Source organism: Camelus dromedarius, chromosome 18 (assembly GCF_036321535.1).
Source record: "Camelus dromedarius isolate mCamDro1 chromosome 18, mCamDro1.pat, whole genome shotgun sequence".
In the NCBI taxonomy this organism is placed as follows: Eukaryota; Metazoa; Chordata; class Mammalia; order Artiodactyla; family Camelidae; genus Camelus; species Camelus dromedarius.
This window is the reverse complement of record NC_087453.1, coordinates 27476088-27497015: the sequence shown is the minus strand read 5'-3', so window position 1 is coordinate 27497015 and position 20928 is coordinate 27476088. Positions and strand designations below refer to the sequence as shown.

The window sequence follows — 20928 nt, the reverse complement described above, 5'->3', positions numbered from 1 at the left end:
AAGTGGGCCCATCAGGCTTGTCCAGATCTTTGGCTTGGGTGACAAACTGTCTTGTCCCCCTTAGCTTTCCATTCCTAAGGCTCACTGATGTAGGTCGCAGGCCCAGGTCCTCTCTGTATGTGTCTCTGAGAAAGCCATTTAACCACTCTGACCTTCAGATTCCTCTTCTGCAAAAGGCATCTGGATCCGTACTCCAGAGCTCTGGGCAGTCTAGTCCATGTGCTAATTCTCTGATATACCCCCAATCTACACTCACTCTGGGGTACACCTGCAACGTGGGACACTGGCGTTCCTTGTGGACCCCAACTTTTCAACCAAATTTGAGTGACAAAAAAGATTTAAAATACGAACCAGAAATACCTAAACATCAGCCATAGTTCAAATCCTCCCTCTTCTCTCCCTCTCTCCCTCTCTCCCTCTCTCTCTCTCTCTCTCTCACACACACACACAAAGTATATACAGGTAAAGATAGCTAGCAAGTATGGAGCATTGACTCTGTGTACTGTGTCAAGTGTTTCCTCCCATTTTGCAGAAGAGGAATCTGAAGGTCAGAGTGGTTAAATGGCTTTCTCAGAGACACATACAGTGTTGAGCCAGGTTTCAAACCCAAGGAGCTGGATTTCAGAGTCCACGTTCTTACACAGGGCATTTTACAAAAGAACGATTATGGAGGTCGTGAGCTAATTCTATAAAGTACAAATAAAGAGATGGCAATAAACGGGATGTTTTAACCTCAGTGGCTCCCCACTCAATATACATTCACTAGATAATGGCCTTCCTTCCCTTTCACTGCCTGCTCTGTTGGCTCGGTTGGATACAAATACGCTGATGCCTGCATCTTCCCAGAGCACACTCAGCTTAAAAAAAAGATGAGCTCAGAGTAAGGACTGATCCCTTCCCATGGTTCACTGACAAACCTACCAAATTAGCCCTCAGTCAAACTCATGTGTTTCTCACTCTAGGAAAAAAAAAAAAAAAGTGGCCCAGGATAGAAGAAGCGATCTGGAATGATTTCTCCCTCTTGACTATGGAAAATTCCCCATGATCATTTTCCAGCAGTAAAGAATTCTGAGGCTTAATTTCCACTTCCCCCGTGTTCTTACAGATTTTGAATTATTTCCATCTTCCCAACATAGGAATACTTAAAAAAAAAAAAAAAGGCTATATCAGGCACAGAAAAACCACTTCAAAATCATTTGGGAAGAGAAAAAGAGACAAAAAAAAAAAAAAACTAGCACAAAACACTGAGAGATTTATAACAGCAAGTCATATCCTTGAAGATTAACGAAGATCTCCCTCTGTTGTTGCAACTGCCCCTAGCCAGCCTCATGCCTCTATACACCTCAGAACACTCTGGTTGTAAGAGATGCTTCCAGCAGGTGTGGCCCAAGTGCATCCTGGGTTGGGATGTGGCCCCACTACCCAATCACCTTACAGGGATCTTTCCTTCCCCGAACATCAGTGGAGGACCCAAAGTCTAGGGTATGAAGAGGGGACCTAGAGTTCACAGCAGTGCAAAATCTCTGATGTTGGGTGCATGCAGTTAACTCAACTGCCTGGTTAGGGTAGTATTTAGCACAGCCTCAATATTTCAGGAAGCTGTGGAAGCCACTGGTCAGTTCTGCCCTGGTGAGTCACTTTACTATATTTTATACATAGTTGTTAGTTATCTGCAAATCTTGAACTCTCATTTTATCCCTTCCCACTCCCTTTCCCCCTACTGATAACCATGAGTTTGTTTTCTACATCTGTGAGCCTTTTTTTGTTTTGTAAATAAGTTCATTTTTAGATTCCACATATGAGTGATATTATATGGTATTTTTCTCTTTCTCTTTCTGGCTTACTTCACTTAGAATGACAATTTCCAGGTCCATCCATGTTGCTGCAAATGGCATTATTTTATTATTTTTTATGGCTGAGTAGTATTCCACTGTATAAATATATAAGGTACTAAGTTTTGAAGTGGTTTGCTGCACAGTAAAAGCTAATATGTTTAGGGGGGAGGGTATAGCTCAAGTGGTAGAGCGCATGCTTACCACTACTCAGGAGGTCCTGAGTTTAATCTCCAGGACCCCCTCCAAATATTAATAAGCCTAATTACTTCCCCCCGAAAAAATTATAAAAAATTTTAAAGCTAATATGTTTATTCTGTAAATAACTACAACAGCTAATAAAGGGGGGGGGATGATAAAGGGAAAAATCCCTCTCGTCAGACAACTTAAAATTTAATAAGGATCAAACATCGCTTTTTGTTTTGTAAAGCAGATATGTTTACAGTGTGTTCCACTACACCACCGTATAATAACATAACCTGAATTAAATCACTAGTATTAAAATTGCTTACTGTTTTTGGAAATGAGGGTGTGATACAGTGAATGGAATGTTGGTTGGTTAATTGAGAGTGGTGCACTTTAACTTGGGCTCCTTAACCAGCCAGCTCTGTGACGGGGGCAGATCCATTTCCTGACCCTCAATTACAAGAGAAGAAAATGAAGGGAGTAGATGTGATAACTTAATTAAGGCCTGGTCCAATTCTAAAATGAAAGATTTTGTGTCATTTTTGTCTGACGCATTTGTTTACCACCACCTTTCTATGATGGGATAAAAACACGGCATTTAAGCCTCCTTCTAAGTAAGAGTCATTATCTTCAACGTGCCCAGCATGGCCCCAGTCACAGTGACACATACAGCAGTGAAGAGCCTAGCGGCGTGCTACGGCTTTCTCCTAAGCTTTGGAGGGCCCACTGTGTCCCTCTCGTCCCAAATCTGTGCTCCATGGCGATGTTCTGGTAGATTGAAATCAGACACAGTGGAAGTATTTACACCATGGAAATCAGCAAATGCCACAGATCATTCTTCCCAGCAGGAGAGCCAGTTGTCAAACATTTACCAGGACCACACTGGACTCTCCTCTCATGAAGTCAACATTCTAATAGGGGAGCTAGACATTGCATAACTGTGGCCACAGTATTTTATTACAGCTGTGAAAAGTGTCGTGAAGCAAGGGCGGGGGTGACACAGGGCAGCAACGCACCTCCCGAGCAGATGGAAGGTACTTGAAGACTCCAAGCAGAAGGAAAGGGACGAGGCTGGTCCGGCTAATGTGGCTGGAGCACAAAAGGCAGAGCTTGAAGGGAAGGTGGAGAAGGGGGTGTCATGGAAGGATTCCAGGGTTCAGATGGTGCAACTCTGAACGGTGGTACTTTTATTAATGCGGCAGGACCAGGTCAGGGGAGAAAAGAGGATGAGAATGATACCAGCTTTAGAAATGCTGGACTTTGGGTCTCCAGGGGACAGCGTATTGGATGCTGTTGTAAAACTGAGAGCCACTGTGTCCAGGTGGTAAATAAAACTGTAAGTGTGGATGTGATTCTGGGAATGGGGGAGGATGGCAACCTGGAGCCAACAAAGTAAACCAAGCCACTGGGGAAAAGGGAAAAGGGAAAATTTATGAGAGCAAGGAAGTAAAGAAAATCAAATGTTTCAAGGAAAATAAAATAATCAACAATTCAAATAATACTCTGATAAAAGATTAAGTGCAAAGAGAGCTAAAAATGGCCAATATATTTTGAAATATGAAGGTCATTGGTGGCTTTAGAAAGAAGAGTTTGGAGCGATGGGTACAGAGTCTGGGTTGATACAGACCTAGGAGATGGTGAAAGCTGAGAATGGAAGCGGAGTGTACAGGCAAGTCTTTAAAGATGCTCACGTGAATGAAAAGGAGAAAGGAAAGAAAGCAGACAGTGAAGGTCAAGAAAGGTTGGGGGGTTTTAAGATGGGAGAGGTTGGTCGTGTTTAATATTGATTGGATGGATCTGGTTGAAGGGGAAATATTGACAACACAGGAAACAGAAGGGATAAATGTTCATGTAAAATCTTTGAGAAGTCAGGGTTCAGGGTCAACAAGGGAGGGGTGGCCTAGGGAAGGAGGAGGGACACAGGAGGAGGGAGCAGCAGAAGGTGAAGGCGGGCTTCTGGGACGCATGGCAGGAAGGAGGTGGCAAGGCCCCCCAAGCTCTCTCTAGCCTCCAGGAAGTAGGTCACATAAACTGCTGGGAGCGAGGCGGCTGGAGACTTAACACAAGGAGAAGGTGCTAATGAACGAGAAACAGCAGAAGTCACTGGCTTTGGATCCTGGAAGGCTTGGCTTCCCACCACTTGGGAGTCCGTAACCGCACATGAACACCACAGCCTTGCTGAAAACCTCATTCACCTGACCAGCAATGACTGAGCAATTCCTGTGTCCTAGCGGTGTGCTGGAAATGCCACACCTCGCGGGTCAAGTCCCTGAATTCAAAGCCTTCATCCCCTGTTGGGCAAGTGAAGTGAGTCAGACATGGAAAGTGCGAAGGTGCGGGTTTGCCTGCGGGATCTAGGGAGAGCAGAGGGAGACAGGGCTCCAGGTGGCCTTCCGGGGAAACAACCACTCTAATGATGGCCTCCATGGCCCCGGTGCAAAGATGGACAAAATCAGTCACCTGAGTCATTAATAAGACAGTCTGCCTAAGGCACCCCAACAGGATGTCCACAACACAGTGGTTTATCAGTAAGTTCTACTACTTTTCTGCCCTTGAAATCCTTCTGATATAACTGAGGCCATGAGACTAACAGATGAAGTTGTGACAATCTTGCACTTTCTGCACAAATTTTCACTTTTTCCCCTGTTTCTCAAGACATGCTCTTCCCTAATGATGGCTCAGAGCCATTAAACTATCCCTAATAGCTGAAATCCAACACACAAAAACACAAAACTAACAAGGTGTCTTGTATAGGGAATGACAGTCACTGTGTAGATAAGATTACACACATGTCACCCCCTCCTCTATTTCTCTCTCATGTTTATGGGCCAGATGCAGCTGGATCCCAGACATCTGGGTCCCTGCTTTCCTTCAAATAAGTGAATGTCCCATGTATCAGTTAGCAATCTTCACTGCAAAGGGACAACATCCCGTCTTAAACTGGCTTAGACAATGAAGGAGACTTATCAGCACATGGGCTTGAAATGGTCTGATCTGGCATCTCAAATGGCATCACTGAAGATTTGCTTCTTTAATGGTTTGCCTTCTGCAGGGTTAGCTTACTCATTAGGCTCCCAGAGTGGTACCCAAACTATCCCAACAACTTCATCCATGGAAACAAAATAGCAAATTCAGGTCCATATAACATCCTTGTAACACACGATCACAGCAAAAGAGAGAAAGGTTCTTTCCCCATAAATTCAAGGACATGTTCACTTAGTACTGGCTCTGAATAGACGGTTCTTGATCCAATCTCTATGCAGTGACATCCGACAGAACTTTCTGTTAGTGACGGAAATGTTCTTTAGCCGTCCCTGTCCACGGGTGGCTACTGAGCACTGGAAATGTGGCTAAGGAGGCTGAGGAAATGGATTTCTTATTTTATTTTAATTAAAATTTAAATGTAAAAAGCAACATGTGTCCAGAGGACACTGTGCTGGACAGAACAGCTGAACAGCAGGGAAAGGGTGGGTCACACTAGCTGGCTTAACTGGCCGGTGCCCACTGCCTTCAGCGGGGGATGAAATTAATCCCATTCATTCCACCAAGGGGAAGTCACTCTGCCTGGTGTCCCAGAGCCCACCCATAGATTAATGGCCCAATTCAACATGAAATCCTTTGCCAAGGAGTCATATTTATAAATCTCCACCTAGCACAATGCCATGTGAAAGTCACTTTGGAATAATAGTCTTTTAAAGCTGAGAATGACCTCAGGGCTCACACACTTCAAATCCATATTTCACAGAGAAGAAAGGGGCTCGGAGAGCATCAATCGCGTTGCTCACGGCAGTTACGAGCAGGGCCTGGATTTGCTGACCCTCAGCCATTTTTCGCCTGTAAAATCGGTCTCTCTGCCACGGCCATCCAACAGGCCCACGGTGACAGAATTAACTCCATTCCACATGAAGCTTCGTAATCATCAGCCTGTTGAAGCTTCCAGTCCAGGATGTTGCCACAGATGTCTGATAATTTTACACTCAAAAGTCTACATGAGCCCAAGCGGTCATGTCCATGAGGCAGGCTGGCCTGCTGGGGACTACGGCTGCCAGGAGACCACACGTCCTCTCGGACGCAAGGTGGCCAGATGTGGCCATGGGGGTGTGTCAACCAGGGTTGCCAGGTCTTCTGGTTTTTCCTGAGAATCTAGATTTCTATATGAACTCCCCAGATTTTTCAATGCACTCTTGTTTATATTTTAATGTGTTATGTGGTCTAAGCAAGGTCTGTCTGTGAATGGGTTTAGCATCCTGTTTGCACTCTGTAGTAGAGATTGATAAAACTGAAAGCCTGAAAACTGCAGCCTTCAGGGTAGTCACTTCTGCTGGGGGCCCATGTGTTCCCACGCCTGCCAACTGACAGCATCCAATCACAACTCTGTCCGAGGGCTTTCTCGAAGCCTGGGGCCCACAGGTCTGGAGGCCCGTGGACATTGAGAGGGGCTGGAGGAAGTGCTGAGGACGTAACAGCCTGGGGGAGAGCCGCCCTCAAACGCTGGCAGGTGGGAACTGGTGGGTAAATACCCCAGCTCTCTCGCCTCTCAATTGGAATAATTCTGAAGTGTGTTCCACCCCGGCCCCCAGGGTTCCCCTTCCGTTGCCCAGAGTGTAAACTATTTGATAATTCACCACTGCCTTCCCTGACCTGTCTCACTCCCTCACTGCTCTGTCCCCTGTGTGTGGGGTCACTTTCCAAATAAACTACTTGAGTTTGAATCCTTGTCTTGGGGTCAGCTGCTGGAAGAACTCACCCTCCAAACATCATCAATATAAAACTGTTTTCAAATTTCATTTTTTTTGTTTTTCTTTTTTTTTTAATTTTTCCATCTAGGAATGAACTGTGTCAGGGCTAAAATAGGTGAAAATTTCACAACTAGTCTAAAGTCCCATCACCTCTGACCACCTCATGTCTCATCATCCACAATGGCAGTGCTGAGACTGCTGGCCTAATGACGCCACCGGATAGGTCAGCTGATCTAATGACGCCACCGGATAGGAACACGTGTCCTTCTAAAGACAGACTCCATTATGTTTATCAGCATGGTCCTTAGTCTCTCAGCACAGCAACTGGTTCTGCCCCATAAAACTTTTCATTGAGGCGTTCACTTCAAACAGGTGCACGGTTGGCCGTGCACAAAGCTAAAGAGAAACCTCCCACAAAATCATTCTCATCACAATCCATGCTCCCTGGACGAGACGGAAGTGAAGACCAAAACTTCTTATGGGAGAAACATGAATTTTTACCACTCTCAAAGGTATCACCTAGAAGTGATGACACCACACGCTTCCTGTCACACCTGTGTATGATCTGACTCTCCCTGGTTCCCCGCTGCTGGGCTGAGGTGTCAGTCAAGGGAGGATTCAAACAAATTGATAGGAAATGTAATGATGTTATCATTGAACGAGCTGATATCTGCTTCTGTATCCACAAGACAAAGTTAAGATTAAAATAATTATATAAAATCATTCCTAAAACCACATTTGCTTATTCCAAAGTGCAGCTAATGTAATTAAATTTGGAATTCAAACAGTAACGTGATCTAATAGAGGCTCTAGAAAACCATAAAGGTTAATAAACAGGGCTTGCGTGCTGAGGACATGTTGGGTAAGAATAAAACAAAGAGCTAATACCTGAAACAGTCAGGAATGGAAAATTAAATGAATTTTAATCAACTGAACGTAACAAAAGTATCTATTCTGATTCAATCTTGGACGAGGAGACTCTTTTTCTAAAAAATGCTGGTAATTTCCTGCCTTCCTAAGTACAGTAGAGGGAATACCATTCAATCATAGCCACATAATTCAGAATCTTGTAGGGCCTCTGGGTGCTCAAGCCGAGTATGACTTCTGATAGAAATGAGGCCACGGACGGGGAGGCAGAGTGAGCACCGCTCAGGAAGTTCACGGAATTGATTTGTGATGTCAGCTTGCTCCCTCTCTCCGTGTTCACCTTGGCTGCACATTAGAATCAAATGAGGAGCTTTCCAAAAGAAAAATAGCCGACGTCCTGACCGCAACCCAGAGCAATTAAATCAGACTCTCCGGGGGCGGGGCCCAGGCCTTGCAGTTTTGAAGCCCACCCCCCTCCCCACGGTGATTTCAGTGCAGCCCATGCCGAGAATCACTTCATCCTGTTTGCCTTCTCCTTGTATGTGCAATATCCCTCCTGAGGTTTCTTTCCAGACAAATCTAAGAGGGAAAAACAACTCTCGCAGAGAAACTTAACTTCACAAATGAAACAGGTTCTTTAAAAAGCAAGATGTTAAGAGCCAGGACACACAGACAGACTGCCTGGGTTCTATTCCTGCCTCTATTAATGAACTGGATGACCAGGGGTTGTGACTCAGCTTTTGTGCACCCGTCAGTGTCCTCACCTGGAAATGGGGGTGAGAACAGCCCTGGCCTCACAGGCTCATGGGAATGACGAAGCAAGTGTGTGTGTGTGCGCGCACGCATGTGCACATACGTGTTAGAGCCGTGTCTGGCATGCAGAAAACACCATACCTGGGATTGCTATTACTGGTGATGATGACACCAATGATAATAACAACAATAATTAAAAGGTAGGTGCAAATTGAATGAGTGCATATTCAGAAAAACGTATTTATGCTCTGGGACACCAACTTCCTAGTAAATCGCTTATTTACAGTTCATACCTTCACCTTTTGAAATTATTTAGACAAAATGTGGAAAAATGGAAAACAACTCCATTTTTTAGTCTATTTTTACTGTGGTAAATGCTCAAATGACTCAACTGTCCATCTCCATTTATTTTACCAGAATTAAAAAAAGAGGCTTGTCTTGCTGGTTAAATATAGAAACAGCTTGACAAAGACCCCATTACTAAGATCAAACAACTTTGGATTGGCAAGAAAATGAACTAGAGGACAATCAAATATGCTCACTCCATCTACAACATCTATCATTCAAGCAAAGGAGCATGACGCTGTCCACACCAAGTCTGGGGGTTCTGTTCACAACAAGGTCAAGTGGGTTTTCCACGTAACAGGAAATAAAATTATGAACAGTACGCAAAACGTATTTCCTCTACACATTCCTTTCATCCAGTGTCTCAAACTAATTTTGCATCAAAAGGTACAAATATCCCATTATAATAACTTCAGAGCATGGAAAGCATCCAATTTAATTTCTAGTACAAGACTAGGAAGAGCTAAATATAAGCAAGTCATAAAATGGAGGCATAATTTTGTAATTAAATTATATTAGGAGTAATGAATTTTGAATCAAAGCCAGGGTGCTATATATTTCTAAACTCTGGTTGCAATGTAGTCAAATGAGCACTGCTGTTGTTATTGGCATGATGAAGGGCTGTGATGGTGACATGAAAATCGTACTAATGCACTGATACCCGAAAAATGATTCCAAAGAAAAGTGCAACGATGCCATTTCACAATCATCAGCTTGATCTTCAAGTACATTTACTGAAAAACCATGAATCACAACCTTGTAAAAGCTTCCATTCTAACAACATGTTTTCCTCTTTTGCATCCACATTGGCTAAGCAAGCAACCATACATTTGGCTATCCCACACAAGCTAGAGTTCATCGAGGCAGAAACTTTGGGGCTCACAGAAGTGAAAAGAAGGAAGTGTTGAGAATTAATGGAGCTTGGTGGGGAGGGTATAGCTCAGTGGTTAGAGCGTGTGCTTAGCACACAAGGTCCTGGGTTCGATCCCCAATCCCTCCATTAAAAAAAAAAAAAAAGAAAGAAAGAGAAGAGAATAAATAGAGCTTAATCTGGAAGTGGATTTGATGAGAAGAGACTTGTTCCGCAGCAATCCATCAGACCACTGACTATCTAAATTACATTCACAAACACTGAAAGTTTAATCTCTAAGCATCTGATCAGTACAGAGGAGGAGGAGGGGCCTGGTGCCAATACAGCAGTGATAATCCCAAAGTGATTATCTTAGGAAAAAAGAAACAGACAACCATGGTGGAGTCCAACTCTTCTTGTGAATAATAGCATTTTGTCCTATCCAAGACTTTTAAATCATCTTAAAGCTTATTCTATAAGGCGCTTCAGATTCCCAAGGGTCAAAAACCTTTCACCTAGGATGGAGTATTTATTAGCTAATTATCCTCAGAGGAAAAGGCTTCTAAACGATAAATCCCTTCTTCCTTCCACGACTCTGTTCCCGAAACATTATGAAATACATAAATAAGCATCTTGTTGCCCAAGCAGACCGAAGCTTCAATGCTTCAGATCAAAAGGCCACAGCAGAGTCTAAACAGAAAGCCAGTCCTATTACCTTGAAGAAGAAGAAGAAAAAAAATATCTTAAAAGGTATGTGAATAGATAGTCACCTGGCTTTCAAAACAGCACACTTGTGGTCCCTAACGATTATTTAGGGACTAATTGTTTAGTCAGAGACTAATTGTTCATTATATACCAATAATAGAAGCTGCCACAATAGATCTTGAGGGCATTATGCCAAGTGAAATAAAGCCAAAGGGAGAGAGAGAGAATATGGCATGGTATCTCTTATATGCGAAACCTAAAAAGAAAAAGAGGGGGTGTGGTCAGACTCAGTAACAGAAAGTGCAAAAGTGGTTGCCAGGGACTGGGGTGTGGGGGAACTCAGGAGAGATTGGGAAAAGGGTACAAACATTCAACTCTAAAATGAGAAACGGCTGAGCACCTAATGGATAATACAGTGACTAGAGCTGATAACACAAAACACACACAAATGAAATTTGCTAAGAGAGCAGGAGCTAATGTTCTCACGCATACACAAAAATAAGAAAAATAAGGGAGGAGATGCATGTGCTCATTAACCAGACTGCAGGTCGGGGGTGGGGATCCTTTCACAATGTATACGTATATATCAAATCACTATGATGTACACTTTAAATACCTACCTTGCAGTTTTATTTGTCAATCATATCTCAATAAAACTGAAATTTTAAAAAATGAAATTAAAAAAAAAAAAAAGCCAGCACAAAGACTGAGTTTACAAAGGGCTGGGCACTTCATGCATCACTTGTTAACAGCAACTCTGCGCAAGTAAGACCCCGCCTGATCGACGAGGAAATCGAGGCTTACACTGTTAAAGGGATTCACCAGACACAACTCATTGAATTCGGGGTCCAAGTAGAACTCAGACCCACAGCTGTCTGACTTCTGGTTCTAGCCTCCCAAATTAGGACTCTTTTAAGAAACACCCCCTGGCTGAGGGAGAGCGCTGGGAGAAAGCAGAAAGCTTGCACCTTTCAGTCATTCCACCCAAGAGGTGAAGGAGCTGTGGGATCTGCCCATCAAACTTCTCTGCTTGGGTGGGTGTTAATTTCCAGGGACTTTCAGGCAGCGATGTGGGTGGCAAAGTGAGCTCCTGAGGCCAGAAAAAGCAAAGGAATGCAAATGCCGGCCACTGGGGTCCAACCCTTGGCCTCAAGAGTAATAAGGACTCGGGTTTAGATTTTGTGCCATGTCTGCCCTAACTTCCTTATGTGAAGGAAGTTGAGGCAAAGGGAAGGAAAAGACTTAGTCCATAGACGCTGCTGGTTTGTTTGCAGTGATTGGTGTACTGCTTTGGCCCGAGCCATGACCCCAGCCCTCCAAGAGCAACACTCAGCATGAGCTCTGCTGTTTTCCAAGGTAAATCAGTTACTGTTTCAGGGTTTGGGGGAAGCTACCAAATAAAAGTGCATAGCGTTGATCTTCTTAATTTATAAGCACATCACTGCATTCAGTCAACTGCGTGAGTGTCCTACCTGATTTAGCACGTACGAGACAGTTTCAAGTTGATGTTTCTGGGATAGACTGGAGAAGTGTGTGCAAAAGAGGAAGTGTTATTGCTAAACAAAGACTAATGAAACCTGTGCTGCCTGGTGGTTCTCCGCGGAGGCCAGATTGTTAGACTGCTTTCTTTTTTAACATGATACCCCTAGATTTTCTGGAATAGGTTGATGACCTCTAGATCATTTTAAATATTTTTGAACTCTGGACTGTTATGCTGAAAATGTCATTGCATCTTATGTAAATATTTAATGGTTAAACTTTGCTTTTGGACTCCATATAGAAATTTAAGGTTACCATAAGAGAAGGCAGTCTAGAGATGTCCTTAATAGACACTTAGTCATCACTCTGCAAGAATCCCAAATGGCTATCTCATGCAAAAATCACAGGCCAGAACAAGATGGCAGACAGAGCAGAAGGTAGAGCTCTTCTCTTGTCCTGAATTCCTAGAAATGACTGGCTATGCAGGTGTCAATTTATGTCTGTAATCCAGGATCATAGGTAAACAGAAAGGGTCATACCTGTTGAATCCGAAAGCTTTGTGAAAGGGAGAAGGTAAAAAGAATAAAAATGAAGTAGGAAATGACCTCCCAGAAACCCACAGGCACGAAGACAGGAGGAGATCTGGGCCGTGCCACAGGTGGCACAGGCGTCAGCGCCAGGAGTAAGACAGCAGCGTCAGCTTAGGTCGACCTGCGTCGCAGGTCCCGCCTCCCACACCCGCCGCCAGAAGACAGCTACAGGAGAGTGGGTCCTATCCCTGCTGGCTCCAGCCGGAGAGGACAGGGGACCGCCAACAGACCGGACTAACCATGTGAAGAAATTAAATTTGCAACTCAAGTTCACATCAGTCCTCAAAATCCACTGCATGATTGCTACGGTCTGAATGTTCGTGTCCCCACCCCCAGGGACAAATTCAATGTTGAAGCCCTAATGCCCAAGGATGGTATCAGGAGACAGGGCCTTTGGGAGGTTATCAGGCCCTGATGGCAGAGTCCTTGTGAATGGGAATGAGTGTCCTTCTAAAAAGGGCTGTGGAGAGACCCTCAGCCCCTTCCACCATGTGTCCAGAAGTCTGAGACCCTGAAGAGGGTCCCCACCAGACCATGCTGGCAGCCTGATCTTGGACTTCCAGCCTCCGGAGCTGTGAGAAATAAGCATCCGTTGTTTACAAACTACTCAGTCTACAGAATTTTATTAGAGCAGCCCAAATGGACTAAGATAACTGTACTTGAATTAAAAATCTCAACTAATAATAATGATGGCTATGAGACTGATGAATAAGAAAAACCTTAAATAAAGCAAAAAAAGCAAAAAAAAAAAAATTGAACTGTGAATACACCGAAGTTGAAAAAGTCAAGTCATCTTTTGTCACGCGTAAGTTAAAAGAAATTCAAAGATAAGCCACAGACAGGAAGAAAGTATTTGCAACATCTTTTTGTTTTTTTTGTTTTTTGGTTTTTTTTTTTGCAACAGCTAAAGGATGACCATCCAGATTACAGAGACAACTCTCAACACAAGGCAAGGGGTTTAAGGACGTAATTCATGTAAGAGAAAACAGCCATTGTCCATACATGCACGAAATAGACACAGATTACTAGAAAATCAGGCAACAGCGGATTAAACAGATACAATGGTCGCATCAGACTGGCAGAAGGAAAAATATTTCTTAACAGTGATGGTGAAGATTGAGGAAACAGTTCCTCTCAGACAAGATTGGCAGAGTTATAAAATGACACAACCATTAACTAAAATTTAGGCTATGTATAGCCTTCAATCAGCAACTGTACTTCTGAAAATTCACCTCAGGGACGCCTGACCCATATACTCAGAGAGGGACACACAAGGCTGACTACTATTCTGTAGTAGAGGATTATTTTCTGACGCCCAAAACTGGAAACAGACACATACCACGCATCTATCAATGAGAATTCTTTATTGTTTAAATACAATTTAGCAATCCGTTCCATGGGCTGTGATAGAACAATTTAAAAGAATAAGGTAGAGGTGTGTACTTACATGAAAAACCCTGTAAGCTATACTATAAAGGGAAAAGCAAGGTTGTGGAACAGTGAAAAGTAATATGATGTTATCTAGGGTGCCAATGGATATTAATGAAACGAAATGAAATAGTCCCATAGTTAGCACGTGCGCAGATTCATTACAGAGAGACTCTTTAGTGTGCTCTTTCATACAACTTGGTTTTCAAATAAATATATTAAAATATATTTAATCTTTTAATTAATGTATTAATTTTTTTCAAAAAAAAAAAGAGCGAGAGAGAGTGAGCCCTGGAAAGGTACCATGAAGCTGTCACCAGCAGTTGACTGTGGAGTGAGACTGGGACTGAGGTCAATGGTAGGGACTGGTTAAAGACATCGAGAATTCTTTACTCTCTTATAAAGAGAACCTATTTGTATATTCTCCACAAAATCACAGATTAATCATATCTGTAATGTAAAAAGATATAGTAATATTAATAGAAGTCCTCTATTTGAAATGTGTATTTTTCCTCCTATTCCTTTTTTAATCATGTCTTCCCCTTTCCTCTCCCCCAAGCTCCTGGTTTACGGATACAAGGAAAAAGTTTACTGAACTATATTGAACTTCCTGGATCTGAACTAGTCGTGACTAGTTTTACTTTTACACCAGCCCTGGTGCAGAAGCAGGGCATCAAGTTGCCAGGCAAAGGTCTACTTTGTTTCATATTCCAGCAGGATAGGTTTCTGTTAGCCTTTCACACTGACCCTTTTTCCTTCTTTAGCTTTACTTCCAAAGTTGTGATAGACATTCTTGCCGTTCACATGGGTTTTCCTGGCTGACACTTCCCATGTTAGTTTCTGGTCCCAAGAGGGCATAGCTCCAAAGGAAAAAATCATGGCCTGATGCAGGCAACCTCTTAAATACTCAGGCTGGGCAGAAGCCCCTTCTCACCCAGGATGACAAATAAACTGAGCCTCCTTACAGAACACACACTGACATAAGAAAAACAACCAGGCTTAAAAACAGTCATATTCAGAAACTCGGTTTTGCTAATGACAGTCAATAAGATTTACAGAGCCAACAAGACAAGGGAAAGAATAATTGAAATAAGCCCAGGGCTGGTACAAATCATGAACATGTATCCCTTAAGATGATGTTCATAGGTATCTGCTCCCACCAACCCTAAAGCACATTTCTCCTACCTAAAAATCACTCGCCAGCTCTGGTTTTCAGTTCCTCAGTCTGTCACCTGGGCTGTCTGTCTGCTTTGCCACCTGTCATTTCTACAAGGACAAATCAAAGGAGGGGTTACAGAAGGAACCATGTCTATGTTCACAGAGAGGAAAACCAGTGGCTTGAAATTGATGGTTCTGGTCCACGTGGCCACGACAGGAGAGAAGACATGGACAGACACTGTAAAAGTGAGGCTTCCCCTCCAGTGCTGCAGAAAGAAAGATCTTGGAACAATATTCTTTATTCTTTACCAAGAGCTTCTGAAGCCACTCAGCTCACCTCTAAGCCGACCAGGCTCTTCCGGTAATTACTAATCAGCACTTTGGCACAGGCTTTGCAGACAAAGGAGAAACAGGGTCAAAGACAAAAGAAGAAGCTCCATGGAGAACAGAGGCCCATGACAGCGGGCGCCAATGCCAGCTTCTCAACAGCAGGAAACACCAGAGGCAGGGGAAGTCAAGGGATACACTGAAAATCACCATATTTTTTTTTCTCTGAGACGTAATCTCTACAGTACATGTGATAGATTCACATCACTGAGATTAACTGTCAGATAAAATATTTTACAGAAAGTGGGCCTCTAAGCGACATCATGATTGCAATCTTCAGCCCATCCCTTCAAAGGATCTTACGCCACAACTTGGACTAAAAGCTTGGCTGGCCACCCCTCACTCGTGGGTACCATCTCGCCTCATATACATTCACGCTAACAACTCACGTACAGGGGGTCCATCTCCTTGAAGTGGATTCCTTATGCTTTCTGGCTCCAGGACTGGCCTTGGAGCCAGAAGACAATGACAAACTTAGAATCATGGAAAGTTTAATTTTTTTCTTCAATCCTCTCATCTTTCAGATACTGATAATATGATCATTAACTAAAAAAATCAACCTCCAAACGCTGATATATGACTGACCGATGACTTAAAAAGTGAACAATGAAATTACCAGCTCTTGGCTAGAACTGTAAGATTAATGTCCATGAAAAGAAAAGGAATAAAGAGACAGAAGTATTGCTACCACATTATTTGTTTCAATTGCATAAACAGCATTATAACCAAGAGAAAATGGTTAGTATAAAAAATTGAAAGAGATTTTCCTACATTTGAAAATAAGCATGTGTCAAAATACTGGGTTCGCAGAACAATAAAGGTGCATTAAAGACCCTTTGGTCCTAAACACTTTCTCTTTCTTTAAGCAAAGAAATATTTATCATTGGTCTTAGAGGGGAGCTTAACTGAGTTGCTATGAATTATTAAAAAAGCCCAAAATACCTTCTGTTGCTTTTATAGAAGCCTGATTTACAAGCTGAAAAATCAAACTGACAGTTTAGTCTCTCGTACAAATACCCAATCTTTAAAAATGCTCTAGGCATTATAAATATATCTTTCATGAATATAGCTTCAACAGTTCTAAAAATAGCCTCTAGGAGGAAAAAAAAAATTAAAAACCTCTTTCAAGTCATTGTTTTATACATAACAGCAGGAAACCAAACTGAATGTCAAAGCCAAAGTGATTTAACACACCCAGTAATAAACATGAAGTATGAAATCTTACTCAAACACATTTTCTGACATTCGCTTGGGGTCTGTGGTTTAGTCCCACGTCTGTGGCCAGAGACGATGGCAGGGCACCCATATTCAGAAAGTGACTCCAGTGTCACAAAGCTAAAACCTGCCTTTTGGACGACAAGTCAACAGACCCATTCAGGACTGGCTCGGGGGGCCAGATATTACTTTCCAGCACCCTAAGAGTTTCCCCAGGCTGCACCCTGACCCCAGACATGTCACAGCACAGAGCAGTTTCCATGTCATACTCACTGGAGAAATCCAGGCTGCCTTGAAAGGCAGAGACGAGGCTGACAAACACCAGTAACCTTGGACATTGGGACCTAACTTGGGATGTGAAGAGGCTAATAGCACCTCACAGTTCGGTGCCAGGTATTTTATTGGTTTCAGTATGGAGTTAGGACTCCCAATAAAACCTATCCCATCTTTCCAAACATCAGAAATTATAGGACCAAAGTATTCCATGGTCTGCGGCCTTGTAAGTTCAAGGGCAGAACCGTAGCAATGTCTATTGAAATAATAATCACTTTCAATGAACATTCTTGTCTAACTGCCTGTTAAACTCCAAATAAATCTTATGATTTGCAGACATTCTACTTTTTAATAATTCAATTTGGAATCATCTCAACTGGTTTCCTAATAAATGAGATTCTACATTCACGATATGGTGGACAGAAAATTAAAAATGGGAAGAAATTCCTGAAAAAGTGAAGGTAGAGGCTCAAGGATATCTTATTCCTGATTTTCCAAACTTTTAGGACCAAATTCCTGCTGAGGTGGGAGAACCCTTCATAAGCAGCAAATGGGAGAAGGAAGAGAAAGGCAAGACCAGAGTTATAGTCACCAGGGTCAAAAGTGACCATCTTATCCTTTTTCTTCATTCTTTATGGGTAGATTTGGAAGGGCGACTTACATCAGTAATACTGGCTAACTTCCTTCTACAGATGTATTCACAGTTCTATGCTCTTGTCCTGAAAAATGCCAATTGTTCTAGGGTTTAGCACATCTAATATTTCAGACTACAGTCCTTGGAAAATCCCAACACATTTCCACCTTAGATATTCTTTTTAAGTAGAGGCTTTAAATAAATTACAAAGAGTCATCCATGAAATGGATCAAAAGAGAAATACTCTGCAACTCGGCAACTAGCTGGAAAACGTAAGAAAGACGTATCTCATTTCTTACCTTGTTTTGATCTGTCCAGTAAAAGAAAAATCCGTGAGGGTCAGTCCTCAAAATAATTGGAGTAACAAGAGTGGAGTCCTACAAACGTAAGAAAACACACGTGTATTAACATACGCCACCCCAGAACGTCCTGTCTGGGACTTACTCAGTAAAAGTAATCATTGTTAAAAGAGTTCCTCCAAAATCAACACTTGTTAATAGAAATTTCAAAAAAAAAAAAATTAAATACGGTATCTTTAACATCGTAGGATTATTAATTATGTAACTGAGGTACTTTACTAATAATGAGACTATTGGGACATTATTTATAAAGGAAAAGGCCAGTAATGCATGTATGTATTGATTAAGATAAGTTTTTAAAGGCACTGGCACTGGCATGCTTCTTATTAAAAAGCTATATTTAGTTTTCCAAATAATTTTAACACTAAACATCATTTCATATTTTATATGATTAAAGTTAAATAAAATCCACACTTTGAGGACATTATTTTAAATTACATTTGCTCTATAAAATGATTTTGAAATGTACTAAAGAGAGCAAACACAGTATTTAGGCCATGCTGTTTCCAAGGTAACAGTAAATAAGGCCGTCTTCTACATATTTGGAAAGAAATACACAAAATTGTTGCAAATTTAAATTTCACATGATAAAACAAAACATCATAGATAAATAGTCTTCTGAGTTTAAAGCATGCACATTATCAAGCAAAAACTGCCTGCATTGTAATTACAACATTAAACATTTCTAAAATATGTGTTCTTTTCTTCTGGCAATTTTCAGAAAGGCTTACCATCTGTACAAGAAAACACATGTCACCGGAATATGGACTTTTATACTGAAACACTTGGGCCTCTGCAAGAATTGCATTTCTCAACAAGACATAAATAGTTTATTTCAACTTTATCATTCACATGATAACTAGGGGATGTCATATCCTCTACTTAATCAAAAAGACCTGCAACAAATGTATAACTTGCAGAGATAATTTTGGAATTTGGGATTGTCTTCCTGGTGGGTAGAGCAGATCCATGGCATTTATGCACAAGGTAAGTTTCATTATGAGAGCCAGGTTCTGGAGGCCAGCCCTGTGGGCTCACCTCTCTGCCTGTCCCGTCTGGGTGCCTCATTTTACACAACCACAAGTGGAAAAAAAAAAATAATAATAATAATAATAATACCACTAATGCCTACCTCAGAGAGCTTTTGTGAAAATTAAATAATTTGTGTAAAGGACCTGGACCAATTCTTGGCACATAGAAGAGTTGATTATTGTTACAGTGGACTGTGTTTGAAAGCAGATTTACTGAAATATTAAATGAAAGTTTATCATGGCATTCTTTTGCATGATGGTACATGTATACAACATAACATGTACCATTTTTAAGTGCAGAGTTCATTGGTGTTAAGTACTTTCACGTTGCCATGCAACCAGCACCAGCACCCATCTCCAGAATTTTTCATCTTCCCCAACTGAAACTCCACACTCATTTAAAACTAACTCACCATTCTCTCCTCCCCCAAGGCCCTGACAGTCACCATTCTACTTTCGGTGTCTATGAATCTGACTATTCTTTGGTACCTCATATGAGTAGAATTGTACAGCATTTGTCCTTTTGTGTCTGGTTGACTTCAGTCAGCATAATGTGCTCAAGGTTCATCCCTTGTTGGAGGATATGTCAAAAATTTCCTTCCTTTTTAAGACTGAATAATATTCAATTATATGTGTGTATCATTTTGTTTATCCATTTATCCATTCATCCATCCATGGACACTTGGGTTGTTTCCACCTTCTGGCTATTGTGAATAATGCCGCTGTGAACATGGGTCTACAAATATCTAAGTCCCTGCTTTCAGTGTTTTTCCGTATATACCCAGAAGTGGAAAAACTGGATCATATGACAGCTCTATATTTAATTTTTTCAGGAACTGCCATTCTGTTTCATCCTGATAGTCGTAAGATTCATACTTAACATGCAGTTTGAAAATATCTTTTACGAGACTTGTGCCGTGGCATAGAACTTCAGCTGGAATTTTAAAATTCCAAAATTATTTTTAAATGTAAAAAAAAAAAAGACATTCAGAAACAAATTTGATGTGATAATGAAAGAATAATTTTTTAAAAAATATTTTAAGCTTCTCCTATGAGATTAAAGGCACAAAAGTTCAGGGCAATATTTCCAATAAATCATACAAATATTTTCTGTTCTGTTTCATCACCTACTCTTTTGGAGGTGGGCGAAATAAAAATTTCCAACAGGCTCAACAGAATACACATCCCCACTTCCAGGTAAATTTGGAATTCACCTGTAGGTGTAACTGATCATTCTCAGGTCAGTTCCTTTTCTTATCAGAGTGTCTGACAAGAGCATCGGACAAGAGTTTGATCAAAATCTTGGTGGCTATTCAATACAAGGATCCCAGTCAGTCAAGTATTTGAAGTTAGCAGAGCAAAACTGCTCAAATTTATATTTTGAAATATTGTGTTAGGCTGCCTTGTTGTTTCAGTACTGCTATTTCTAGCTTATTCCTGCTCCTCCTTCAAAAATAAAGCTCCTTTGTTCAATATTTTCTTGACCCCAATCTTCCGGCCAGAGTACTTCTGCTAAACGCTCATTTATCTCGGCTCCCTGCCCGCTTCCTCCATAATCACCTCGAACATTCCAAGATCAGCTGGAACTTGGCATTCTTGCCATGTAAGGCAGGATCTGACCCAGAAATACATGAATATCCATTTTCAATTCCACCTGCTTTTTTCCCACCTCCCACACAGCTGCAAGTGTCTATCTGCTCCCCACACCAAAGGAGCAGCTCAACCCAGGGTTAAGAACTCTTAATTGTCAGAACATATGCTCTGGTCTGAAGTTTGAAATATATGGTCACCCTTCATTTCCGAGGCAACTGCAGATGAACTGTAACTCTTGCCGCATTTTACTGCAGAATAATGGAGACAACTCTCAGAAGGTCTATGTTTTTACTCTTTCTCTCTCCATCAACATCTATAAGATATGTATTCCATAAGATAGTGGTTGTCAAACTTTTGGGTGCATCAGATTTACAGGAAGGATTTGTTAAAATGCAGACTGCTGAGCCGTTTCCCCAGAGTTTCTCACTTAGTAGATCTGGGATGGAGTCTGAGGGCCTGCGTTTCTAATAAGCGTTCAGTGATGCTGCTGCTTCTGGTCCAGAA

At 41.8% G+C, this 20928-nt stretch overlaps 1 protein-coding gene across 7 annotated transcripts in view; it reads right to left on the bottom strand.

The window, feature by feature from the left end:
• Positions 1-20928, bottom strand: part of PLCB1 (phospholipase C beta 1) — a 662592-nt gene that overhangs the window by 626999 nt on the left and 14665 nt on the right. For all 7 annotated transcript variants that reach the window (XM_064475872.1, XM_031434233.2, XM_031434231.2 and 4 more), the window contains exon 2: positions 17741-17818. In XM_064475872.1, coding sequence (XP_064331942.1) covers positions 17741-17818 — 78 coding nt within the window. The remainder of the gene's footprint in view (positions 1-17740; positions 17819-20928) is intronic.